This window comes from Urocitellus parryii, chromosome 15 (genome assembly GCF_045843805.1).
Source record: "Urocitellus parryii isolate mUroPar1 chromosome 15, mUroPar1.hap1, whole genome shotgun sequence".
NCBI lineage: Eukaryota > Metazoa > Chordata > Mammalia > Rodentia > Sciuridae > Urocitellus > Urocitellus parryii.
The window spans coordinates 57,664,537-57,691,496 of record NC_135545.1 but is presented as its reverse complement, the minus strand read 5'-3'; the positions used below and the strand labels follow the sequence as shown (position 1 = coordinate 57,691,496).

The window sequence follows — 26,960 nt, the reverse complement described above, 5'->3', positions numbered from 1 at the left end:
ACACGGACCACCACCAAGCGAAAGCCTGGTCCTTTGAGGGATTTTTTTTATTTTATAAATTAGGAGACAGGTTCTTGCTGAGCGGCCCGGGCTTCCTGGAGGAGGGGTCCTACTGCCTCAGCCGCCTGGGTCGCGGGCTCTGCCCACCTTAGTACCCACCCTGGGCAGTCGCTGCCTGCTGGGACCCCAACTCACTAAGGGCCCAGCAGCACCTGAGTGGAGGCCAGGAAGGCCCAGTGCTTCCCGCCACTGAACCCATGGGGACAAGCTGAGGGCTGGGCTGACACCTGCTCTCAGGCTCTGGACCCTCGACCTACCCCTGGTTGAGAACCTCTGGCCTGAGAAGTGGACAAAGGGTGCACTTCCTCGTTGTCCCGTCTGCCCCCATGTTCCCCCTGCACACACAGACCCACTTCAGCCGTCTGAATTGTAGCCAGGTTACCATGGTGATGCCCATTATCCCTGCCGCAGGAGATGAATCAGGACTCAGCACAGAGGGAGGGAGGGGGACGGAGGGGGTGGGGTGGGGGTGGGGTGGATGGGGTGGACGGGTGAGGGAGGGGTGGACGGGGTGGATTCAGGGTTTTCTCAGACGAGGTGATTCAGAGGGAGCTCAGTTGGAACCCGCTGACCGCTCTGGTCCTGGGCGGGAAGCACTGCTCAGGCTGCAGTCACCGGGGGCAGGAGCGACCCTGGCCACGGCCTCCTGCTGTGGTGGCTGGTGCCCTGGCTGGTGCCCTGGGCCAGGAGGAGCCCGGGCCAGGTCTGCCTCTCCCAGGGCCAGATCCTCCTTGGAGTGAGGTTTCCAGGTAGCCACAGGCAGCCAGGAGAGGGTCTCAGAGAAGAGGAGGAGAGGACCAGGACGTCCCGTGACGCCAGCTGTCCTAGCCACACGGACGGTTCCTTAACAGCCTCTCGACACCACCAGCCCCAAAGGCACTTCCTCCCGTGCCATCAGCCCCCACCCCCAACCTTGAGCCACGTGAGGCTCAGGGGCCACTGTTCTCCCAATTTGCTAGAGTGGGCAGAGCAGCGCCGATGGGAGGCTCTGTGGATCCGACCTCACCACCACCTGGGGACAGCTGGGCACTGGAGCCCAGAGAGCGAGAGCCCACTCAACCTCACTCCATGCTATAGACAGAGCCCTGGAGGCGCAAGGTCGCCCGGCCTCGGCTGCGAGGAGGCTCGGGAGGCTGGGCGTCCCACCAGGGGACAAGCTGGGCTGCTGTCCTTAACCCTGCAGATTCACGCAAGCCCAGGCAGCAGGTGCAGGCCCCTCTCCTGGGCCCTCCCCCGAAGGAGCTCCGCCTGCGGTCTTCCTACTACTCCACAAATCTGTTTCTTTCTGACACTCCTGCCCCTGGATTCCATTCTTTGAATTTGTGACAAGGACAGCTCAGCCGTCCTCGCAGGTCACAGAGGCACAAGTCCACTCCTGGGCCAGGTGAGGCTTTATTAGACCCGACGCTCCCTCAGACCCCCAGGGCCCTGGGATGTGGACAGGACGCTCAGGATGGCAGCAGGGGCAGGCGGAGGGGTCCAGCCAGGGCAGAGAGGGGTCTGCCCGGGAGGGTGTGGGGCCTCAGGACAGCCCCGGCGTGGAGGGCCTGCCAGGCCTGTCCTACCCTCAGCCACCCCTGGCTCCAGCAGGGATAGGCCTGGGGGCTGCTGCTTCGGGTGCCCCCCAGAGGGCCTGGACTCCTTCATCTCCCGCCCTCCCAGGCCAACAGGACGCCAGGAGGGGACAAGCCTGGGCTGGAGCAGGAGGCTTCTGGGGGCCTCAGGGGCTTAAGGACCCCCAACGGAGCTGGAAACAGAGGCCGCGGGGGCACCCTGGTCACAGTCCCCGTGCCTGGAGTCCTCAGGAGACGAGCGGGGGCTGGCCTCTCCAGGGAGGCTGCAGAAGCCACGTGGAGGCAGCTCCTTGTGGCTGTAGTACTCCACCATCTGCTTGGGGACCTCGGCCAGCACACACTTGGCCAACGCCGCGGGGGAGGCCTAGGGTGGGGAAGGCAGTGCACTTGAGCCCTTTGAGATCCTTGTCCCCCACCTGGTCACAACCCCAACTCTCAACGTGGTCTCAGGGACCAGCAGGGAGCTGACCTAGGCCTGGTGCCTGCTGAGCTTCTCCTAAGGACACAGACTGAAAATCCAGAGGATGAGTCCACAGCCCCGGAGCTCCGAGGGCCACGTGCACCCGCCTCCCCCAGGGGCTGGGGCAGGAGGTAGAGGGGCTGCTGGGCAGGTGCTGCCCACGCTCCCCGAGGAGTGCGTGGGTGTGGAGAGCCCTCTGTGTCCCAGGAAGTTCAGGGGCTGGGGCAGGAGGTGGAGAGGCTGCTGGGCAGGCACCACCCGCGCTTCCTGAGGAATGCCCGGGTGTGGGGAGCCCTAGTGTCCCAGGAGGTGCAGGGCAGGGGGAAGCTGCTCCCTCTGCTCCTATACAACCGAGTTCCTGCAGCCAAGCCTTAGGCTCCCTCCCGGGCCCCAGCTGGGGCGCGCCAGGTCCTCGCTGGCCAGGCTCCGGTGGCCTGCCCGGGGCCCTGCGCTCACGCTCTTGAGCTCCCGGAAGGGCAGGAACTGCACGATGTCCCGGAGCGCCGGCTCGCCCCGGGGGGAGCGTAGGACGCCGTCCTCCCCGTCCAGAGTCTGCATGTCGGTGAAGTCCGCGTTGCCCACACCCACGATGATGATGGACATGGGCAGGTGCGAGGCGCGCACGATGGCCTCCCGCGTGTCCGCCATGTCGGTCACCACGCCGTCCGTCAGGATCAGCAGGATGTAGTATTGCTGCGGACACAGGAAAGGTGTGGGGCGGCACCCAGGGCCCTGGCCCACGGCCAGCTGTGCCCCCACCTGGATTGGCCAGAGCTTGGCTCAGCTGTGCGTTTGTTGCAGCAGCACCGCTCACCACGACGGCACACTCAGGGGTCTCTGCAGTTACCCTACTCCAGCTCCACCGGGCTCCCTGTCACCAACCCACCTGTGGCTCTGGACGGGCACTGCAAAGTCCACCTGACACGTCGGCCAGGCTGTGATCCAGAGGAGGAGGGGCCAGCGTGAGCAGGGTCCACTGCAGCCCCGGCTGCGGGAGGCAGCGGGACCCTTTGCAGAGAAGCCCACTCTCCAGTGAGAGCCAGGGCCACCCCACAGTCTCACTAAAGAGAAGGGGTTCCCAGAGCCCGAGCCCTGAGGCTGGGCCGTCTCCCTCACACCCCTGCCTCCAGCACAGTGGACACCCAGCAGTGGTACTATCCAGGGAACAAAGGATGGACAGGCCACAGGCCCGACCAGCCTCAGAGGAAGCAGGGACTTCCCTTTCTGCAGCCATCTCCGGCCACCCCCTCTAGAGCCAGAGTGCCTCAGAGCCACACCAGCCTGCTCCTGGCCTCCAGTACAACAGCCCTGCTCAGAGCCCACCTGGTCCCACCCAGACCAGGTCAGCGCCCGCCTGGTCTCAAGCGCTCCCTCTGCCAACTTTGGGCACCCCTGGCACCGTCACCCCTGCTGTCTCACACAGGAAAGGAGAATTAAAGACTCATCTCGTGACATCTCGTGGCCACCCATTTCTTGGTGGGAAGTGTCATGACTTGGGAACAAGAGTGAGGCCACACACGCGGGCTGGTGTCTAAGCCAGGGACACCACCGGTTGGGCTGGGGCCGAGTCTCTGTAGAGGCCATGAGAGGCCCACAGGTGGAATGTGTGTCTAGCACTGCTTCACAGCATCACCCGACCCCTTAGCCAGAGGCCACGGCCAACAGACAGGGCTGTCAGTCGGCAAAGTCTGAGGGGAGGAGACCAACCACATCACGCTGCACGTGGGAACGTGGCAGTGCCCACTGCGTAGTGTGTGTGGCACTGAGGTTAAACGCACCGTGCACCTGGTGCAGTGGCCACGCCTGTGATCCCAGCTACCTGGGAGGCCGAGGCAGGAGGATCACAGGTTCCATAATAAAAGAGAGGAGGTGGGCGTGTGTGGCTGGGTGTGAGCACAGAACCACACCGTGCACCCTGCAGTCTCTGATGCTGGTGCAAAAACTAAAACATGAAAATATGCAAACAAACTACTGAGTTTCCCTCTGGAGCCCGAGAGGAGAGCCTCTCCTGGCCCCTGCTGGACCCCCACTGTCCTGAGGCCTGCACACTGTATACTTTAGAATGGTCTCAATGTAACTTGAAAAAACAAAACTAACAAAAGCACGAGGGTGGGGGGCGGGCAGACGGGCCAACGTGCAGACAGGGATGGCTGCGGTGGCACGTCACTCCTGTAAAGCTGACATCTTTTCAAAGGTGAGCAAAGGTGAAGGAAAGCAACAGGCAAGAGGCAGCGTCCCCAGCAGCACACAAAGTGCAGAATGAAGTCACAGGACAATGTCATATGTACCGGGAAACCCTAGCATCCCTGACCGCCTGTGTGTGATTGCAGGACGATAAAAACTGACCATGAGGCACCTGTCCACCCAGCCCTCCGTCCTGCCCCAGGGTCTTGGCACTGGTGCTGCCTGTCCCAGATGTCTGCAGGCTGCCTCCCAGGGCCGGAGTCCACACACGGCCCCCTCCACATGCAGCGCCAACCCTCCTCCTGGCACCCCAGCCCACACCCGGGCACCTACAGAGGCCTCGCCAGTGCGCTCCTCAACCGCCGCCATGCGGGCCACCTTGGAGATGATGGGCGCCACGTTGGTGGGGCCGTAGAGCTGGACCTGGGGCAGGCAGTTCTGGTAGGCCTCCACCACACCCTGGATGCCTGTGGGGACAGCAGGTGAGCCGGGCCCACCCCACCCGCCCCAGGCCCACTGCCAGCTCCTACCTTCACACTCATCGTCCTCGGGATTGAAATTGATGGCAAAGTCATGGGACACCTGGGTGGGCAAGAGGGGCCAGTGGCTGCTGGCCTCCCAGGACCTCGACCACATCCTGAAGCTTCCCGTTGGTCAACCCCCTTGGTTTCTGCTCCAGCCAGGGGACTGCCTCCCGCCTCTTTCTGATGGGAAGCAGGGGCTCACCTCCAGCCCCCACCCTGCGTCCTAGGAGGTCAAAGGTCACCCTCTCTGGCAGGAAGCCACCTCCCTGCCCTCTGTCTAGCAGAGTGAGGTGGCAAGAGACCCGGGTGACAGGTGTGGTGGCGTCCAGGCCCCAGCCTGGTCTCCTACCTCATACTTGGGAGGGATTCTGGCTCCAAACCCCAAAGCAGAAAACCTCTTGTCACTGGAAGAAAGGCAGCGCCCGTCACCCAGGGCCTCGCTCCTCGCAGGAGCAGATGTGGGCCCAGGCCTAGAGGTGGCACTCAGGCCACTAGAGAGCCACGGAGGCACGTGGGCACAGGCAGGAGGGCGGAGCTGGCCAGGATGGTGCTGCTGCCCCCAGCCTGCAGGGCTCTGACACAGGGCACTGTCCGTCCACAGGACCCTGGGGTCCACAGGACCAGGGCACACTCTGGCCACACACCCCTCCATCCTCCACCCAGAGGGAGGGCTCCTGGCAGGCAGCCGTGGCGTGGGCATGGTGTCCAGCCCTCTGGGCCTGTGCTTGGTCCCTCCCAGGGCGCCCTGGAGTGAGCCCTACCTCCGTGGTTCCAACCCCTGGGGACACCAAAGGCACCAGCCAGGCCTCTGTGCCTAGCTCCTGACCACCCCATTCCGACGGCCAGAGGGTCAGGCTGGCGTCCAGGTGCAGGGTATGCCCCCCGTGGGCTGCCACAGAGGTGCCCCCCGGCTAGTAGCCGCCCAGGGGCGGCCTCACCTGTCGTAGTCCTGGCAGACCTCGCCCACGGCCACCAGCGCTCTCAGGTACTCGTTGGGCTGGCGGGGGTCGAGGTGGTGCAGGGAGCAGCTGTTCCGGGGGTCGCCGTTGGAGGCCGTGAAGTCAATGGCTACCTGCAAGGGCCAGGGAGGTGGGCAGCACTGGCCCGCCCTCCGCCAGGCAGGCAGGGGACCCAGCCCAGGGCTGGGTAGGGGACTGGTTCAAGGAGGAAGCTGGGGCTACTGCCCCCCGATGCCGTCCTCCAGCCTCTGCAGGCAGGTGCACCGGGTGGGGGGGGTCTCCCAGAGCCCAGGCTCCCCCGAGGCCCCAGCATGACCCCAGCAGAGCTGAGCTCCCGCTGGGGGGCACTCATCCCCCCTCCCTCCACGGTCACCCTTGTGCCCTGGTCACCCTTGTGCCTCCCACTGGGGCCCTCTCAGGGCCTCCCGGGGCTTGCTGTCTCCCACTGCCCACCCACTGCCTGCCCAGGGCCACATGGGCATGGTGGTCCCACAGTCCAATGCTCACTCTCCTAGGTGGTCCCCCTAGGAGCAGGCGAGTCCTGACCGGGTCACCTCTGAGGGTGACCCTGGACTGGTTTCTGTGTGCCCACCCTCTGCTGCAGGGGCCCTGGGGGCCGACTGGGGTCCTGCCCAGGTGGCCTGGGCTCTGGGTGCGTAGCAGCCTGGCCAGACTCACAGTGCAGTGGATCTGACAGCCGCCCATGATGTAGTCCAGGAAGGAGTGGACCCTGTGGAGCTTCCAGGCAGGGGCATCAGCAGGGCCCCCCAGGGCTGCCCCCCCAGGCCCATGTGGCAGCCCTGGGAGCCTGTCCTCCCCTGAGGACCCCGGCCTTCTCCTCCTCCCTCTGCCCTGGCTCTGCCCCTCCTCCAGGGAGGACGCGAGACCCCTGGGAGGGCACCCCAGGGTCCACCGCCCGGGACAGAGCTCCAGGCAGGGCGCGCCTACCTTCAGGCCAGCCAGGACCACCACCCCGGAGTTCCTGTAGCTGCGCTTCCTCTGCTTGTACTTGGCGTTGACACAGTCCCACTGGGCCTGGGCACAGGGTGTGCAGGATGCCAGGTGGCCATGTCCATCACCCTCGCCCTGGGGCTGGCAGAGGCTTCAGCCTCTGCCAGTGACCTGTCCTCATGACTGTCCCCAGCAGTGACCACCAGGGCCCAGCCAGGTGTGGAGGACAGGAGCAGCCACCCTCTGGGGACCCATCTGCTGAAGGGGGAACACACAGCATGGATCGGGACCCCAAGGGGGAGCCGGGTTAGCACAGCATGGCCCTGCCACCTGGGGAGAGGGCCACCTCTGGAGCCTGCAGACCTCCCGTGGGGACACCGGGCCCACACCAGCAGGCGTTCCTGCCACCCCAGCTTCAGGTGTGCCCTTCCACCGAGTGGACACAGGGGCACACGCCTGCACGCCCACCGCCAGGCCTGGCCCTGGGGGGCCTCCGGCAGGGCCATTCCGACTGTCACCCCAGCGCACCCGGGCTCTGGGCACCATGGCATCTCTGGCTTGCCACCAGCACTAGTCTTCCCAGGGTCGTGACAGTAGCTGCTGCTGCTCCCAGCCACCACCAGGATGGCCAGGCCGCTAGCGGGGGCCCCAGCGCGGGCTCACCCGGCCCTCCGAGAAGGCCCTCTGCATCTCAGCGAAGGTGGTGGAGAATTCTCCGATGAAGTCGTGCCTCCCGCGGGAGTCGTGGTCCCAGACCAGGCCCTGGGAGCACAGGCCCATCAGCCCACCTGCCCCCTGGGGCCCGGGGACCCCTCCCCCAAAGCCAGCCACCCCCACAGCCTCTCCCGACCCTGGTTTCCCAGGAACAAGCCCAAGTACGTTTTGGGGGCTGGCTCTTCTCCGCCCATCTTGGCCCGTCCCATCTCCGTCCCTGCCCCTTCCCTACCTTCAGAGGCCGGGTCTCCTCGCAGCTGCACAGAGAGCTGAGGGACACCTTGAAGGGCTCCCACACAGGGCTGAGGTTGTTCTTCACCACCTAGGGACCCGAGGGCTTGGCGGGGGCAGAGCCAGGGGCCAGAACCCAGGAGGCTCTGGGGTCCTGGGGCAGTAGGGGGCTCTGAGGCTCCCAGGAATCTGGGCTCCCCACCCAGAACCCTGGGTCCAGGAGGCTGGCCTGCCTCCATCCAAGGCCCCACGGGCCCAGGACCGGGTGCCCCTCCTGGGAACCTCCCTCAGAGGTTCCACTACTCACTGGACCACTGGACCCTTTTTTTTGCCTGAAATAGATTTTTTTTACTCAATTTATCTCAACAGGAAACCCTCCCTCCCTGCTGTAACCACCGTCTCCCTGCAGGAAGGGGGGGTAGCCCTAAAATTAATCACAGCCCAAACCACCCCCCGCGGGACTCTGCCGAGTCCGCCGGGCCCACCCTGCAGCTCCCCAGAGCGGGTCCAGGTGCTGGGAGCAGAGTCCACCGCCAGGGCCGTGGGGAGTGGGTGGCCAGTCCTCCTCCTGCCATTCACGCCTGCCAGGAAGCGCCCGGGGGACCCGCCGGCCGGAGTGCCCGGGTGGGCGAGAGCCTCACCTCTGTCCTGTAGACCAGCTGCTCGCTGCCGTCCCTGTTGATGCGGAACAGCTCCAGGAAGGGGTCGGACTTGCTGAAGAGGTCCTGGGGCAGCAGAGGGCTCATGGCGAGGGGCCAGGAAGTGGGCTCAGTCACTTCCCCAGGCACTGGGTGAGCAGCTCTGGGGTGACAGGGACCTGGCCCCTGGAGCCCTCCTCAGTGCCCCAGCGTGCCCACGGGACCCTGGCTCCATCCGGGCCCTGCCTCCTCTCCTGCTCCTGTGTCTACCCCATGTCCCCACCCCTGCCAGACCCTCCCCACTTCAGTCTCAGCTCTGACATCTCCAGAGAGGCGCTGGGACCACTCGGAGTGCCCAGGGTGCCCTCCCACCCGCTGAGGCCAGCAGGCCAGGCTCCAACCCAGTTCCTCCACCTCCAAGGCCTGGCCTGGGGGCCTCCAGCCTGGTCCCCATCATTAAGTGGGGTCATGAGTGTCTCTGCTAAGGAGTGGCCATGGCTGGTGCAGAGCCCCTGGGGAGGACGTGGAGCTGGACGCACCATGGGCGCCCACCTCACCTTGTCGTCCAACTTCCTGGCCTGGAAGGAGAGCTCCACATAACCATTGTTCCCAGAGATGTCCTCGGCCACCACCTGGGGGAGAGGCCCCGCTGGGCTGCAGGCCTCCTGCAGGTCTAGGCTCCCCAGACCTGGCCTGCTCCCCTGGCCCCACCCAGCCCCAGAGCCACAGGGGGAGGAGGCCCCAGGGGGTCTTACAGTGATGGAGGACTTGCCGGCAGTCCTGCCGAGCTTCAGCAGCAGCGGGCGGGTCATCTTCTTCTGGGCCACAATCTGGACAGAAAAGGCAGGGACGGGATGGCCGAGCACAGCCCCGAGCCTCAGGGACCTGGGCCTTCTGCTCCTCCCCTCTCCCGCCTGCTCCCTGGCCTGGGCCTTCTGGGGCTCTCAGGACCCAGGGCACCAACACCTCTGCATGCCACCTCCTGCTCCGGCACCTCCAGGACTGGCCATGTGAGGAGGGGAGCCAGGCTCAGAGGCCAGGCCACCACAGGGCTCCTGCACAGGAAAACAGGAAGCAGAAACAGGTCCACACCTAGCGCCTCCAGCCCTCAGGCCAGGGCCAGGAAACGGCTGCCAACACACCTGAAGTGAGGACCTGCAGGGCAGGTGAGGACCAGGTGAGGACCAGATGAGGACCCATGGGGCAGGTAAGGACCAGGTGAGGACCAGGAAACCAGGAAAGGACACACAGGGCAGGTGAGGACCAGGTGAGGACCCATGGGGCAGGTGAGGACTAGGTGGGACCAGATGAGGACCCACAGGGCAGGTGGGGACCAGGTGAGGACCCACAGAGCAGGTGAGGACCAGGTAAGGACCCACAGGGCAGGTGAGGACTAGGTGAAGACCAGGTGAGGACCCACAGGGCAGGTGAGGACTAGGTGGGACCAGGTGAGGACCAGGTAAGGACACACAGGGCAGGTGAGGACCAGGTGAGGACCCATGGGGAAGGTGAGGACCAGGTGAGGACCCACAGAGCAGGTGAGGACCAGGTAAGGACCCACAGGGCAGGTGAGGACTAGGTGAAGACCAGGTGAGGACCCACAGGGCAGGTAAGGACTAGGTGGGACCAGGTGAGGACCAGGTAAGGACACACAGGGCAGGTGAGGACCAGGTGAGGACCCATGGGGAAGGTGAGGACCAGGTGAGGACCAGGTGAGGACCCAAAGGGCAGGTGGGGACCAGGTAAGGACCCACAGGGCAGGTGGGGACCAGGTGAGGACCCACAGGGCAGGTGGGGACCAGGTGAGGACCCATGGGGCAGGTGAGGACTAGGTGGGACCAGATGAGGACCCATGGGGCAGGTGAGGACCAGGTGAGGACCCACAGGGCAGGTGAGGACCAGGTAAGGACCCACAGGGCAGGTGAGGACTAGGTGAAGACCAGGTGAGGACCCACAGGGCAGGTGAGGACTAGGTGGGACCAGGTGAGGACCAGGTAAGGACACACAGGGCAGGTGAGGACCAGGTGAGGACCCATGGGGAAGGTGAGGACCAGGTGAGGACCCCAGGGCAGGTGGGGACCAGGTGAGGACCCACAGGGCAGGTGAGGACTAGGTGGGACCAGGTGAGGACCAGGTGAGGACCCTCGGGGCAGGTGGGGACCAGGTGAGGACCCACAGGGCAGGTGAGGACTAGGTGAAGACCAGGTGAGGACCCATGGGGCAGGTGAGGACTAGGTGGGACCAGATGAGGACCCATGGGGCAGGTGAGGACCAGGTGAGGACCCACAGGGCAGGTGAGGACCAGGTGAGGACCCACAGGGCAGGTGAGGACCAGGTGAGGACCCATGGGGAAGGTGAGGACCAGGTGAGGACCAGGTGAGGACCCAAAGGGGAGGTGGGGACCAGGTGAGGACCCACAGGGCAGGTGGGGACCAAGTGAGGACCCCAGGGCAGGTGGGGACCAGGTGAGGACCCACAGGGCAGGTGAGGACTAGGTGGGACCAGGTGAGGACCCTCGGGGCAGGTGGGGACCAGGTGAGGACCCACAGGGCAGGTGAGGACTAGGTGAGGACCCATGGGGAAGGTGAGGACTAGGTGAAGACCAGGTGAAGACCCACAGGGCAGGTGAGGACCAGGTAAGGACACACAGGGCAGGTGAGGACCAGGTGAGGACCCATGGGGAAGGTGAGGACTAGGTGAGGACCAGGTGAGGACCCTCGGGGCAGGTGAGGAGCAGGTGAGGACCCGTGGGGCAAGGAAGTTTTAATGGCTGTGGGCCCCTCCTGGACACCAGCTCTTCCAGCAAGTCAGGGTGGCACCAGCCCCAGGGTGGCACACCCTGGCTTTTGACAAAGGTGCGTGTCCAGCAAGGGCGACTGCTCAGCTAGGCCGAGCCCTGGTGGGCGTCACCCACCACGCACTGCTGGCAGCTCTCCCGTGGGCTGGGCCCAGCAGGTGGGTGAAGTCGACACAGGGAAGCTCACAGGACAGGGGCCACCTGCCCAGGGGGAAGCAGGGCCCTGGGAGAGCGGGTGGGTCCTCTGGGTCCATCCTGCCCGTAGATGAGAAGGGCAACAACCGCTGCTGGGGGGCTCAGGACTGCCGGGGCACACCCTTCTCTCCAGGGGTGTCCTGAGCCCAAGCCTGCCACTCCCTGGATGTGGGCAACTGGCAGGTCCTCCCCCATGTCAGCCCCGCTGCCGCACAACAGGTCGGCAGAAGCAGCTAACGAGAACCAGCTCCACTCTGCAGCCCCCTGGGTTGGGCCTGCACTCTGCCACCACGGGCCAGGAGGGCACTGGAGTGGGACCCCCGAGTCCCCAGGAAAGTGATGGCACCTGCAGCTTCCACCCAGCCAGGCGTCCCTGCTCATGGCCTCCCAGCTAAGAGGGCTGACCCTGCCCTTGGCCAGACAGCAAGCCTGGCCACAGAGCAGGAAGTCCACGAGCGTGTGCCCACACACGTGCCCGGTCTGCGTCCATGTGTGAGCTGCCCACCTGGGACTGAGAGGAGTGTCCTGCACTGCAGGGGTCCAGGTGGGGCCTGTGTGCATGTGTGCGCGCCAGGCTGGGCAGGTGGGGCAGCTCCACTCTGCAGCCCCTGGGTGGGGTCCTCCCCATACGTCAGCCCCGCTGCCACACAACAGGGTCGGCAGAAGCAGCTAACGAGAACCGGCTCCAGCCCAGGCAGCCATGGGGATGAGTCAGATGCACATGATGTGGGGTAAAAGAACATGCTGTGCTTCACGTCCCTGAGGCCCAAGCACAGACAACCAGGGGGACCGGCTGGAAGGGGGCCGGCTGGAAGGGGGACCTGCGAGGGATGGGGACCTGCGATCTGGGAACTTGCCATCCTCGGCCTCGCGTCTCACATGTAAGCTGTTCCTCAAGTCACGAGGCCTGTGGAAAGCCCAGCCCAGAGACAGCCGAGCGGCAGCAGGAAAGATGCTCGTTACTCGAACAGGTGGCACAGGGTGAAGGAGAGGGCCTGGGCAAGGGCTGCGAGCAGTGGATACCACGCTGCAGCCACCCTGCACAGGGAGGAACAGGGACACTTCCTGAACCCAGGGCCTTGTGCCTGCCAGACAGGTGCTCCTCTAAGCTACACCCTGGACGGGAAGACGGGGTCTCTTAACTTCTTTTTCCCAGTGTTGGGGAAACCCAGGGCCTTGCACATGCTGGGCAAACAGAGAAGAGACCTCTGTATGATGACGAGGAAGGGCTCCTACGTCAGAAGAGAAAGTGTCTGCAATCCGTGGATTTTTTAGAAAGAAAAAAATCTAGGGAAATAGCTCAGTTGGTTGGGTGCTTGCCTCGCATGCACAAGGTCTTGGGTTCAATCCTCAGCACCACAAAAAAGAAAAGAAAAGAGGAAGAAGAAAAGAAAGAAAAACATCAATGTATTCATCTGCTCTTGTGAAAACACGGCTCTGGGAGGATGTCTGAGGACCCAGACAGAGCTGTGCAGAGCAGGAGGGCATCGGCAGCATGGCTCCTATATCCTGAGTGTGGCATGTACCCATGGACCACCTCATTCAAAATTGCACTACAAACTGATATGGAAGACCAGTGGCCTGGTGGCACACTCCTGCCATCCCAGCAACCCAGGAGGCCAAAGCAGGAGGGTCTCTGGTTCTGGGTCAGCCTGGGCAACTTAGCAAGACCCTGTCTCCAACAAGAAATCTTGTTAGGGGAGAAGCCGTGGCAGTGCGCCCCTCAGAACCTGAGCCATGGGGGTGCACTCCAGGGGACCTCCACCTCGCCCCCAGGACCCTCCCACACCCTCCCTCCCCAGGTGCTGCTCACCTGCCCCAAGGTGCACTCCATGCCCCCCAGGAAGTCATCCTGAGAGCTCAGACCACTGGGCCCGTGGGTGTCATACACCTCAAAGCGCAGTCTCTGCACCTCCTCAAAATAGTAGTCCACAGTGAAGACCTTGGAGAACACGGGATGCAGGCTGCTGCGGACCACCTCAGTTCTGCCCACCTGCAAGCCATATCCCAAGCTGACCCATGGAGGGGCCTCCCCAGGCCCCTCAGGGTCCTGCACTCAGGGGCCCCTGTGGCCCTCTACTCTCCTCAGGGCTGTTCTCAGTCCATGGGGACCTGGCCCCTGCAAGGCATGGCAGGGCTCCAGGCCACCCCTGGGGGCCACCTGCAGGGACCCTGGGCACCTCCCCTCCTGGAGAAAGGCGTGTCCTCCTCCCTCTGCTCTACCCTGTTACAGAGAGGAAACCCAGAAGGGTCCTGCCCAAGGATGGAGTCAGTTTCCACACTTGAGCTCCCACTGAGCAGGAAGGGATGGGGGTGGGTGTCCCCCCTCCTCAGGGGACCTGGGTTCACCAGCCTCCCCCACGGAGCTCAGTTCCCTTCTTCAACATGCCCCCTCAGGACCAGCCCCTCAGCGGGTTCCTACGTGTCGCCAGATCCCAGACTCCTGTCCTCAAACCAGGGACATCTGCACCAGCCGCTGTTCAGGCCCAGAAGGTACCACTGGGGACATCTGCACCAGCCATTGTTTCTTGAGGCCCAGAAGGTCCTACTGGGAACCGGGCACAGGGCAGTCCTCAAGGAGCCTGGCGCAGCTTGGACACATGCTCCAGGCAGCCCTTCACCCTCCAGGTGGATGACCTGTGGGATCTCTCGGCCTGGAGAGCCTGGTGGGCCACATCAGCAGATTTTGGGTGTGCAGAGATGGTCTCCAGAGGCACATGCCCATGATGCATCCATCCCCCACCATGTGGGTTCTGCTCTGCCATCACCTGGGACCTTCCACCCCCTGTCACCCCTTCACAGCCTGCACTCTGCCACTACGGGCCAGGAGGGCACTGGAGTGAGACCCCCGAGTGCCCAGGAAAGTCATGGCACCTGCGGCTTCCACCCAGCCAGTCGCCCCTGCTCACGGCCTCCCAGCTAAGGAGGCAACCGGTCTCTAGGTCTTGAGGTAACACCCTGGGTTCCTGCGAGCTGGTGACTGAGAAAGCACTTTGTACAGCACAAAGCCAAGGTCCAGAGAGACAGGACAGGGTGCTCTCCTGCAGGCAGCTGCCCAGACCTGGCCTGTGGTTCCCGTTGTCCCCAGACCAAGCCACAAGCTGGCAACCTGGGATTGCTCCTGAGGCACAAGGAGGGGCGAGGCAGCAAGCTGGGGGCATCCAGAATCTCAAAGCCTTCAGCTTCTGCCTTCATGGTCTCTGGCCTGGTCAGCCAGCTCCAGAGTCCCCTCAACCAGCAAGAGTCATCCAGCAGGGCTGGGGTTGCCGCTCAGGGGGAGAGCACTCGCCTAGCATGCATGAGGCACTGGTTTTGATCCCTGGCACCACATAAAAATAAACAAATAAAACCAGGAATTGAGTCTATCTATAAGTAAAATATATATATATATATTTTTTAAAAATCCATCCAACAGTCCCAGCTCCACCCAGCCACCAGCTCCAAGTGCCTCTGCCTCAGAGATGGGGACTGACAAGCCAGGTGCTCCTTCTTGGCTACCCAGCAGCTGCACCCCAACCAGCCCAGCCTTGGAAGGCTCCCTCACTCCTGCACCCTACTCCTTTCTGTGCCTCTTACGCATACAAGCTGAGTGCCTCACTCTGACCCCAAGACCCCCAACCCAGGACACTGAGATGCACCCCGACTCCTGGGCACCCCCACTCTACACCTGGTAGCCCCACCTGGATGCTGAGCTCAGCCCCAGCTCTAGATGCCTCTGCCCGGCACCCTGCAAGCTTCAGGCCACCCACTTGGGTCTCTGTGTCCCAGCTCCAGGGTTCTGGGCCAGCCAGACCCCCGCGGCCCGCCCTACCTGCACCCACTGGTTCTGCGCTTGCTGCAGCAGCACCACGCTGGGGTCGGACTTGGTCAATGGGTCTCTGTCCAGCAGGTGCCGGCAGCTGAGCCGCAGCTCCACCTTCGAGGCGCAGGGTGCAGGCACCGACCCTGGGGCCGGAGCCGGGGCTGCGACCGCCCCGCGATCTGTGCACCCGCTCATGGCTGCCTGCGGGGCACCTCGGACCAGGTGGGCTCGGGAGCCGCTGCTGGGGAGTCCGCGACGCCGTGGCGACCGGGAAATGGTGGCCCGGCCAGGCGTGACCGCGCTTCCCTGCACGCCGCGTGGCGCGGGCACACGTGGCGCGGGCGGCAGCCACCGCGCGGGGATGGCGGGGCTGTACGTGGCCGGCCCGGTGGAGGGGCAGTGGATGGGAGAGGGCCAGTGGAGGGGGCGGGGAAAGGGCGGGACAGAGGGGACAGGGGAGGGGCATTGGAGGAATTTGTGCAGCGGCGGGGCGGAGGGGGCAGTGAAGGGGACAGTGAAGGGGACAGGTGGCCCCTGGAGTCGGTGGTCGAGGAGGGCGTCCCCTCGGAGCCCTAGGATCCAACCTCCAGGACCTCGGCTGGTAGCTGTGCGCCGCGATGGAGCGCGCCCTCCCGCAGTGCGCACCCCGCTGCTGGGTACTCCTGCTGGGGTCGGGGGGCTTCGAGCTGCCCCACGGGCGCCCGGTCCGTGCAAACAGCCCCCGGGAGGAGGAGGGGCCGCCCCCCCCCCCGCCGCCGCCATCATCCCGCGCCGCCGCCGCCACTGCACTGAATCCCTGCGTTCCTCCTGGGAGCGCCAGACTCCCACCTGAAACCATAGGTAGTTCCGGGACGCCTACTGTGTGCCAGGCACCTCGCTGCCTGGGGCTGGAGGCAGGAAGCAGAGCTCTGCCTTGCAGAACTTGAAGTCCGGGGGCGGGCAGATCCCCTCACCAGCTGGAGAAGTTGGACTGAGGGTCAGAGTCCAACCACGAAGGTCCCTGGCCACCTACCTGCTCCAGACCCCGCAGGAACTGTCCCGCGGCTGGAAGGGAGCAGAGCTGGGCTTCCGGGCCCAGGCTGCGTTCTCTCCCTTCTGCCCACCACCACTCCTCCCTGGCCAGGAAGCAGCTCGAAAGAGGAGTTGTTGGAGAAGACAGATTGCCTTCCAGCTCATTCACTTTGCCAGTTTCTGAATAAAGTTAAGGCCCAGAACTGGCCGAAAGCCATGGGGGGCAGGGAGGGAGGGGCAGAGGGAAGAGTAGGCAAGATGTGAAGAGGGAAGGGGAGGAGGATCCAGGGAGCTCAGGGCTCAGCCTCAGCAACCCCGACTCCAGAGGAAGATCCTGAGGTCAGAGGGGCAGCCAAGAACAGCAGAAGGCAGCCAGCCCTCTGAAGAGGGACCACGAGGACACTGTCCCCTCGCAGCCGGTCTGAGGGACTACACTCTGTGGGCGCCTACCCGGTTTGCCAAGGAAGCGCCCTGGCTGGCGGAGTGGGCTTGGCTGGCACCTTCCAATCCGCGGGTCATGGTTGGGGTCAGTAGCAGCAGAGGTGCAAGCCCCATCTGGTGCCCACCTCCTCCTGCTGCCCAGGCCTCCTTGCTCTTCCCGATCCAAGTAGGCTGGCTGCGCAGAGCCGGCCCTACTGCTCTTCATCTTCCCGGTGCCAGGGCTTCAGTACCAACTGTGCTTGTGTGCCTGAGGGTGACTCTGGTGGCAGGGGTTCCAGGCCCTCCCAGGCCAGCTTTCCTGGGCACATGACCCCGGGAAGCCTCTCAGCATTCCATGGGAATGAGGATGAGAAATGCTCATCAGGGCGATGCCCTGCTCCCTGCAGGACCCACAGCGGCCAGCAGGTCTCTGGGCCTCCCCGCAGGCCCTTCCTCCCTGGACATCTCCAGGAAGCATCCGCCGCACTCCGACACCAGCCCAGCATGAGCCTGAGCCCAGGGGAGGGTGCCAGGCCGCCAACCTCTGAACCCTCTGCAGAAGGCGATGGGCCTGGAGTGATCAGCTGTGCACCTGGTCGCTGTCCTTCTGAGGGCACAGGGCTTGACTCAGGCCTCTCTCAGCTCTTCACTGATCCAGGGCAGCACCGTGGAGAACCAGGTGGCATTTCCCCAGACAGGAGGACAGGAAAAGAGTCAGAGCTGGAATCTCCCCATCTCTGAGTCCAGAGTGTAGGCATACACAGGGCTACCACCATAGCTGGGCAGTCCCTGGGCAGCCTGGGCCACAGCTGGCACCAAAGGAGAGAGCCTGTGGGGAGAGCAGGGTCTCCTGCAGTCCTTGATGCCTGGCCCCGCCCCTCCTCACTGCCAGCCCACACCACCCAGAGCCAGGGAGGGCAGAGAGCAGGGCCAGCCTCCACCCCAGCCTCCCTCCAGCTCCCTTTCTGCTCCTGACCTGGGTCCCTGGAGGTTTTCTGCAGGATCACAGGCAGGACATGAGAACCCCCTTCATATATATTTTATTACTGTTGGATAAGAAATAATAAATGAGGGCTAGGGTTGTGGCTCCCTGGTATAGCGCTTGCCTAGCATGCATGAGACACTGGGTTCAATCCTCAGCACCACATAGAAATAAGATATAGAAATTGTGTCCACCTAAAACTAAAAAGATAATAATAAATGAAATATTAGAAAATGCAGATAAGCAGATAAAAGCAAAAATTCCAGCATCCAGACATAAACACTACCAACATTTTGATACTTATCCCTCCAGGTTTTTTTCCCCATGCAAAATATGTTTTTATTAATTTTGAAAAACAGGAGCCTCCCACCCTCAGAGCCCTCACCACGCATGGCAGTTTGGAGACCATCTGGTCCTGACTCATGGCCATGTCCCTGCCCAGGGCTGTGCCTGGCCCAGTGTTGGTGTTCAGTAAATACGTATGTGTGTGTGGTTCTGGGTTTGGAACCCAGGGCCTCATACCTGTCAGGAGCCACCCTAGCACTAAGCTGTGCCCCTGCGCCTGACGCTCAAGGAGGTGCTGACAGTGTGGAAGGAGGTCACTGGGCTTCCTGTTTCTGGTCTGTGACAATATTGTACTAGCTGGAAGCCATGGTATCAACTCCCAGAATCCACTGGTCCTACCCCATGTTGACAATTTGGGTGCTTCTAAATCATTGATTTCAGGCCAGGCGCTGTGAGAGACACCAGTAATCCTCGGGACTCCAGTAGCTGAGGCAGGAGGATCACAAGATCCAGGCCAGCCTCAGAAACGTGGCAAGATCCTCAGCAACAGGGAGGTCCTGTCTCAAAATAAAAACTTAGAAAAGGCTGGGGCTGAGGTTGTGGCTCAGTGGTAGAGCACTGGCCTAGTACATGCGAGGCTCTGGGTTCCATCCTCAGCACCACATAAAAATAAATAAATAAAACTAAGGTGTTGTGTTCAACTACAGCTAAAAAAATATTAAAGAATGAAAGAAAGAAAGGGCTGGGGATGTAGCTCAGTGGTAAAGTGCCCTTGTGTTCAATTCTGGTACCAAACAACAACTGAGTCATTAATCTTAGACTCAACAATGAACCATCCTTACCTATGACCCACAAAGTTCTCTGAGCTCTAGGACTTCAAAGCCTACCGACTCTATCGCTGGCCAACTCCTACTTATCCTTCAAAGCCTTGCTTAATCTGCCCACCCTCTAACATTCCTTTCTGGGCTCTTACCTCCACACCACTGGCTCCACTGTCCAGAGTCGTGCTGGCCACAGTTTGTCCACCACTGGACCAGGAAGACCTGGGCTACCTGCAAGATGGACCTCCCAGCCCTGACTAAGGCAATAGACAGCAGGCAAGTGAGTGGAGTCGTGGACCAGAGAAGGCTCCATGGCGGGTCCACAGCTGCCTGGCCCCCATGTCTGCAAGCTCCATGGCCTCCTGCTCACTCACACTGGCCATCAGCTCAGCTGGGGGCGAGGAGAGCCTGCCCAGGGCCACACAGCACCTCCTGGTGCCTAGGAGCCCGTGCTCCGGGCCACGTTCTGGAGCCCACCGTCCTTTCTCCTATGCCTGGGCAGCTGTCCAGGGCCTGTGGCCTCCTCCCTGGCTGTCCTGCTGAGCTGAGCACAGGACAAGTTCACCCCATGCCAAGGTGTCATCAGGGAGCAGGAGCTCAGCAGCCACCCCTGAGTGCAAGGCTTTCAGTCTGGAGGCTGTACAGAGGGTGGGGGACTGGCCAGGGGCCATTCAGCCCAGACACTGGGACCCTAGGAATGCTCGGGACACACTGGCCTCTGGACCCACTGGGTGTGTCCTTGCTGCAGGAAGGCACATGAGGTCTGTTTGACTGACTGAGAACAGGGCTGGTCAGCCTGCAGGTACGCTCCTATGTCCAGAGGCCCTCAGCACCGTCTCCCCCAGGGTGGCTCTGGGTGAGCCTGGGAACGCAGCCGAGGGGGAACGACTGGAACCGCGTCCTGGCCCACCAGTGCAGGAGAGGGGTCTCAGAGGCCACTCAGGAGTGTGGACACTGCAAAGGGGTGTGGAGAGGAAGGTAGCAAGGGCACAATCCACACACCCCACTGGTACTTCCTGTCTCCTGGTGCTGACCTGCCCCCTGTGTTGTCTCGGAGCACCCAAGGTGTGTCCACATGGACCTTCTCCCAGGACCTTATGTTTTTCCTGCTTTAGAAATACACAGTGTCAGGCTGGGGGTGTGGCTGAGGGGCACAGCACTTGCCTAGCATGTGCAAGGCACTGAGTTTGGGTCTAAGCACCATTTCTATAGATAGATAGATAAATAGATAGATAGATAGATAGATAGATAAAGGTCCATGGACAACTAAAAAAAGTACTAAGGGTTGGGGATGTGGCTCAAGCGGCAGCACGCTCGCCTGGAATGCGTGCAGCCCGGGTTCGATCCTCAGCACCACATACAAACAAAGATGTTGTGTCTGCTGAAAACTAAAAAAAAAATAAATGAAAATATATTTTTTTAAATTTTTTTTTTAATATATATTTTTTGAATTTTTATTTTTTTTATTTTTTTATTTTTTTTAAAGAGAGAGTGAGAGAGGAGAGAGAGAGAGAGAATCTTTTTTTAATATTTATTTTTTAGTTCTCGGCGGACACAACATCTTTGTTGGTATGTGGTGCTGAGGATCGAACCCGGGTCGCACGCACGCCAGGAGAGCGCGCTACCGCTTGAGCCACATCCCCAGCCCTGAATTTTTATTTTTAATATTTATTTTTTAGTTCTCGGCGGACACAACATCTTTGTTGGTATGTGGTGCTGAGGATCGAACCTGGGCCGCACGCACTCCAGGTGAGAGCGCTACCAGTTGAGCCACATCCCCAGTCCAAATGAAAATATTTTAAAAAACCAATCTGTTTTAAAAAATAAATAAAAATTTTAAAAAGTATTAAAAAAAAATACACTGTGACAGGATCCCCACTACCCAGGAGGCTGAGGCAGGAGGATCATAAATTCAAGACCAGCCTCAGCAACTTGATGAGAACTTGACTTAAAATAAAAAGGGTCTGAAGATGTGGCTAAGTAGTAGAGCCCTGGGTTCAGCCCCTAGCACGAAACCAGATGAAACAAAAGTAAACACACAGCGTCCAGCGCAGCCGTGGCCTCTGTGAGAGCAGATGCTGGGGACTGATGGCGGGGCTTCCCTCCTCCAGCACAGCCACCAAGGGCCGCACAGGTGCACAGGCCACTGACACTTGCAGATGTGCGTGCTGGGACCACAGAGACTCTCACACAAGGGCATGCTGAACCAACCAGAGGCCGTCTCCCCTCCCACAGGCGATCCCCTCTGGCTAGTTCTTCCTTCCACAGTGACACTGACAGGACCCTTGCCCTCGGAGGGACATGGTGGCTGACCTTTCCAAACCCAGCCCTGGCCCATCTTCCCCTCCTGCCTCTGGGGCCTGCTGCACGCCTTCTGCAAATAGCTGGGGGTGGGCATCCTCTGTGCCCCTGGCAGTCCTGCTGGTCAGGAGACACCATCCATCTTGCTGATAAGGAGGCAGCTCAGCGAGGACACTGTGATACCTGAGGTCACAGAACAGGGACAGAGCTGGGACTCCATCTGGACCCCCCACTCGGAGCCCACACTCAGAACCTCCTAGACCCGTCAGGCCCTCAAATGCCCTGAGAGCTTTGCTGCTCCCAGTAAGGCTGCTCAGGGCTGACCCCAGGGACACCTACATGGCACAGGGCTCACTTCTCTCACTCTGTGGAGCTGGGCAGAGTGACTTGAATGCCACTGGCTGGGACAAGCTCCTCCCACCCTGGGGTCACCCTGAGCTCAGAGCTGGATGCCCACGTCCCAGGGACCCACTGGACTCAGGCAGACAGCTCCTGACCACTGTGCTCATTCTGTGTCCAGTCTTCTTCCTGCTGACCACCTCCTGGGCATGCACCTGCAGGGCTTGCCTGTTTCCTCACCCAGAGACCCCTCTGGACCTCACCAAGTGGCTGAGGCTGGTCTTGAACTTTCTGTCTTCCTGCCTCAGGCTCAAGAGCCATTGGGATTAAAGACATGCACCACAGGCTCAGCAAGGAAGAGCACTTTTGAAACAGCCCCCACCAACAGAAACTCCTAGACCCCGGCCCACCCTGCAGCCCCCACATGTGAGTAAAATCCATCCCCTTCTTTGTCCGAGGAGTCAGATGGACACTCGAGGTGGGAGCTCTGTGTCCCTTCTTAAGGCACGGAACCCCACAAAAGGCCTGTGTTTGAACTGCTTGGGTCTCGGCTCTAGTCTGGCTTCCGTCACCTCTGGGACTTGGTTGGATGTTATGCCCCTGTGTTGAAACTGCTCTCAGGGGTGCTGGTCAGAGGCTGTGGGTCCTTGGGGAGCTGGGCCTGACAGGCCTCAGGAGGTCAGGACGAGCCCTGGAAAGAGGCTGTGGCCTGCCTGCCCTTCCCTGCTTCCTGGCACCAGGTGTGAGCACTCGCTGGACAGGGGTTTAATGGCAGTATTCTGCCCTTGCCAGATGCCAAGCCATTGGACTGGTGGCCTTGGACTTGAAAATCACGAGTAGCCTGTGTCTGGCATATCCTTATCGTGACATGGACCTGACATGCCAAAAGGCCAGGGTGACATCTTCCCCACCTGACACTGACCATCTGGTCAGCAGGCTCCTGACTTGGGCCAAGACCTCTGGCCAGAAGGGCTGCAGGTGGCCAAGGGGCTTCCTGACCAGACCCGTGGTTGGCCCAGGTCAGCCCCACTGTGGATGTTGGCTGTGAGGCCTGCAGCCCTCAGCACCTGGTGCCCTGGGGCTTGAACTGTGAGCCTGAGCAGCAGCCAACCTGCTCTTCACCCTGCCACACGCTGGGGCCTCTGCTGCCATCCTGTGGAGGCTATGAGCATGTGCAGGACACGGCCCATCCCACGTAGGGAAAGGCCCAGGCAGGGGTGGCTTCACCAAGCGTAGCCAGCAAGGGCGCCTTAGAGCAGGCTGGGCAAAAGGAACCCCAACCTCCAGGCAAGGCTGCCCCGAGCTCAGCCCTTGCAGCAGGCTGGCCTGGCCGGAGCAGTGGCCAGTAGGGGTGGGCAGGGAGGCTCTCCCTCACACTTCAGAATCAGCCTCCGCTGAGAAGCAACATGGGGTGGTTGCTAACTCAGGCAACAGCAGCCAGCACCCTGTGCGGCACCTGAGCTGAGCTCAGTGGGAAAGGCTGCACTTCCAAGCTTCCTGCAGGCGCGCTGTGGCACTCCCCTTCTGGTATTCCCATAGAAGCCCACACAGCAGGAGGGCACCTCACAAGAGCAGATCAGCAGCTTCCAGCCACGGGCATCAGGGTGAAAGCAGGGAGACCAGGGACACCAGTCCTGTGGGTGGAAGTGGCAGGCAGGAACAGTGTCCTGGGGATGTGTGCCAGGCATGTCCGGTGGACAGACGTCCTGGTTTCAGTCCTGTGTGACTCATCTGGGCTTTGATGATATTCTTGGCGAGGGCCTGCCTGGGCGATGCTTGGATGTTTCCCTCCACCCTTTCAGTCCCTTTTATCCATAACCTAGTTCCTCCTCCACCGGGGAAGCTCCTGCTACCTGAGGAGCTCCCTGGAGGGCGTAACTGGCCAGGCTGTAGGCTGCACTCTTTCTCCCCATGCCGTGGGGCTGGGAGTCCAATGCAGATGTGGAAACTGAGGGTTTGGCAGAGGCCCGGGCTGTAAGATGGCAGGTTGACCCTGCGCCTCCCATGCTCAAGGTCACCCTGCTGATGGCCCAATCCCCAGACCTCAGGTGCTGCAGGAGGGTCTGAGGCTGATCTGCGTGATGGAGCTAACTGCGTGTGAGCGCTGGACGAGGCTGTCCACACCAGCCTTCTACTGTGCTGCTGCCAGGGAGGTCCCAGCCCTGGACCCCAGGACCCCTCTCAAGCTGCCTCAGAGGTGGCAGAAAGCTGCGTGGAGGACTGCACAGCTCCGGCTGCCTGGCCTGAGCTCACCTGTGAGGCAAGGTGCACCCCAGGAGGGAGCAGAGGGGCAAGAGACTCACACCTTCCCTTTACAGAGGGGGGCGGGGGCTACTGTGCCCTCTAGCTTGGGACCAGGGACTCCAAGTGCCTATTTCCTCATTACTTTCTTGTCTGTTGACATGCACATCGGCCTCCACCTTGCTTCCTGGTAACCAGTGGTCCTGGTGCACAATCAGCCCTTGGTACTTGTTAAACAGGACACAGATTGTTAGGCTAGCTGAGCCAGAGCTGGGTCAGAGTCCTGAGTACCATCTGGGCTTTTTTTTTTTTGGAGGGGGGAGGGTATTGGGGATTGAATACCAGGTGCTCAACCACTGAGCCACATCCATATTAGAGACAGGGTCTCACAAAGTTGCTTAGGGCCTTGCTGAGTTGCTGAGCCTGGCTTTGAACTTGCGATCCTCCTGCCTCAGCCTCCCGAGCCACTGGGGCTACAGGCATGCGCCACTGCACCTAGCTATCCAAGTCTTGTTCTTAGCAACTGAGAAGCACACTGGTTATCTGAGCATTAGGTGAGGACACACAGGAATGCCTGCATCTGGGGACCCTAGCTGCAGCCTCATGCCCATGTGCTCCACAAAGTGTGGGCCAGAGATGCTGGGAGATGCCAGGGAACCTGGGAGAGTACCCAGGTGGCAAGTCCACTGCTGCAGAGGGAGGGGCTCTGCCTCCTACCAACTTCTGAAAGAAATTCCTCACCAGCAGGCTCTGAGGCTGGAAAGCCAGACGACCAGTGCCACTGCAGACGCCCAGCCTGTGGTCCTTCTGCCACTTCACAAAGGCAAATCTTTCTTAATGTACAAAGAACTGCTTTAATTCAAGAAAACAATGAAAATCACAAGTGGCCGGGGCCAAGAGAAGAGCCAGTACTGAGAAGGGGTGCGACCCAGCTGTGTTCTAACTCCATGCAGACTTAGGATTCCAGCCTCCTGTTTAGGGGATTGTGTGGACAGAGGCCAGTGCCCTGCACAGGGCCCCTGCAGAACAGAAGCCACTGTTCCCAGAGACCTGGGATGGGTGCTGCTCTTCACTTGACACCCTTCACTTTCCACATACCCGGACTTCTAGAGCACGTTTCTTCTACACCTGGTTAGTTTTATTGGGATGGACCAGGGACTTACGCATGCTCTGCAAGACACCAGGCACAGTGGCCCACGCCTATAAATCCCAGTGGCTTGGAGGCTGAGATAGAAGTCCACAAATTCAAAGCCAGCCTCAGCAATGGCGAAGTGCTAAGAAACCCAGTAAGATACTGTCTCAATGGGGATTGGGGATGTGGCTCAGTGGTTGAGTGCCCGAGTTCAATCCTGGGTACTAGGATTGAACGGAGGCTGAGGCAGGAGAATCACCAAAAAAGGTGTGTGTGCGTGCGTGGGGGGTGTGCTAGGGATGTGGCTCAATGGTTAAGTGCCCCTAGGTTCACTACCAGGTACAGTAAAAGATAAAAGACTTATCCAGAAACCATGAAAGAAAAAATAAATTCAAGTACTCACAAAAAACTACCATTGAGAAGGGAAACATCAGCCCTATATATTTAAAATTATCTACTTCTACTCTGTGTTAAACCAAGTGGAAAAACCCCCAAATAACCTACTGTAACTAGTTTCCAAAGAACTAAAAAAGAGCATTCATTTTAATTCTTCCTTTTAACAAAACAACTATACAATATCCAGATTAAAAATAAACTTGTGGTGGGATAGGTGAGTTCATTTAGAACTGCACATCTCCCTCCAAATTAAAAACTACAGCATAATTTTAAAGTATTAAGAAAACGAAAAACTCATTAAAATAATTCCTAATGTCTTCCCAAAAAAGCAAAATAGAGAAATCCAAATTCCAAACAAACCAGTGCATGTCAACTAAAAATGGGCAAAGAACATGAAACTGTAAAATGTGCTCCACTCATACATGTAAATCAAAATCTTCAGAACCTTTTCTAGCTTCCCATACTGCAAAAGCAGAGTGCCCACACCGACTGGTGGCCACTGCAGTCATTGCTGGCCACACCCAGCTGCTGTTTTGCCAGGACAAAACCACACTGCCACCTGTTCCCCACAGAGGCACACACCCACTGGCTGATTCCTACCCAGCTGCAACATGAATGGGGTATCTGCTACGCTGGGGACCAAATATCTATAACTGCACAAGTACTGTGTGCTTTGTAGTCCCCATCTTGGGAGCGTGGCCCAGCAATCAAGGCCTTGCCCAGGGACCCTCACCTAGCCTGAGGGCTCTCCAAACTCAGTCCCTTGGGGGTGGGGGAGGAGCACTTAGTGCCCTCCAGTAAGCCCCCTAACCTGTCATGCTTCACAGGGACTTACATGTCAATCATAAATGTCCACACTTAACAGGAACACCAAGGGACCATTCCGGGGGGGGGGGGGGGGAGAATCTAAGGGCCACCCTAGAATCCAGCTCAGGTGTGCTAAATGGAGTCCTGCTGGTCAGTGCTGCTTCCTTAGGTGGGCACAACTCAGTGGCCACAATGTCCAACCCAGTCCTCACCCATGACCAAGGACTGCAGGGTCAGAGCCCTTGCAGAGGACACACTTTCTAATCCTTCCAGCCAGAGACTAGAGGATGCAAGTTCATCTGTAAATTGGAGCCGACAAGCACTCAAATGGCAGGACACTTGTGTACCAGCTTCGTGACTGCCTTTTGTCTTAGGGCACCCACTTACCTGCTGGTAGGAGAGGACCCTCTGTGGCAGTGAGAGGACTCCTGACCCCAGAGAACCCTCAAGTCTCTCCTTTCCAACTACCCACCCCACCTCCATCAAGCACTTCAGATAGGACTCTCATTCTGGAGGGTTCTGCTGGGTTCCACGGCAGCAGGTGAGGTATGCCTAAGGACAGCAGCTACTTCCTCCCTACCCTCCCCAGACAGTATACAGTAGGCACCTTACTACAAGAACTCCTTGGGGACAGGGACAGGCATCTCCAGGAAGGACCTTTGCTTGACAGGACCCGCAGACTGGTTAGAACCTGCAGCCAGGAACCACCCTGACCTCCTAGGAGCACAGCTCCCTGGAAACATGCAACAGTCAGAGGCTACCGCTTCTCAGGCGCAGGGGTATACAGCCTCAAAAGCACAGGCTGTGTCACTGCTGAGACATGTGGTCTATCATCCCTTACCTGCAGGCTGGAAGCATCCCATAGGGAATGTTGAGTGTATCCAGGCAAGGAACACCAGGATTCAGTCAAGAAAGCTGGATCTGAGGTTGTTCGAGCTACAGTTAGGGACACAGGCAGATAAGGGCCCACCTTCAAAGTGGGCAGTGAACACCCTCACCCTGGTGGCAATCCAGCCATGGAGCAAGGACAGTTTCAGAACATTTTAGGGACAGCAAGATGGCAAAAAAGATCCAGGCGCAATTCAAATCGCCAAACTAAATCCTGAGATGAAATGCAAGCTCCGGGAGGCTGGTGA

The 26,960-nt window shown here is 60.4% G+C and overlaps 1 protein-coding gene across 6 annotated transcripts; it reads right to left on the bottom strand.

Annotated features, from left to right (window-relative positions):
- Nucleotides 1-1,433: 1,433 nt before the first annotated feature.
- On the bottom strand, nt 1,434-26,950 carry Cpne7 (copine 7). Of its 6 annotated transcripts, none has more exons than XM_026401902.2 (18): nt 26,666-26,950; nt 17,497-17,566; nt 15,099-17,349; nt 13,101-13,280; nt 12,167-12,325; nt 9,051-9,125; nt 8,853-8,927; nt 8,299-8,382; nt 7,659-7,748; nt 7,376-7,474; nt 6,710-6,796; nt 6,440-6,499; nt 5,741-5,874; nt 5,152-5,206; nt 4,809-4,860; nt 4,612-4,745; nt 2,551-2,787; nt 1,434-1,998 (listed from the first exon to the last, which is right to left on the bottom strand). In XM_026401902.2, exons 3-18 carry the CDS (start codon nt 15,852-15,854, stop codon nt 1,789-1,791), a joined length of 2,487 nt encoding a protein of 828 aa, XP_026257687.2. In that variant the 5' UTR covers nt 15,855-17,349; nt 17,497-17,566; nt 26,666-26,950; the 3' UTR covers nt 1,434-1,788. The 6 variants fall into 6 exon arrangements, with proteins under 6 accessions (XP_026257687.2, XP_026257684.2, XP_026257685.2 ...); XM_026401899.2 differs by having other exon boundaries at nt 6,440-6,796; nt 15,099-16,045; nt 16,551-17,349; XM_026401900.2 differs by having other exon boundaries at nt 6,440-6,796; nt 15,099-16,045; nt 16,667-17,349.
- Between the last annotated feature and the right edge of the window lie 10 nt (nt 26,951-26,960).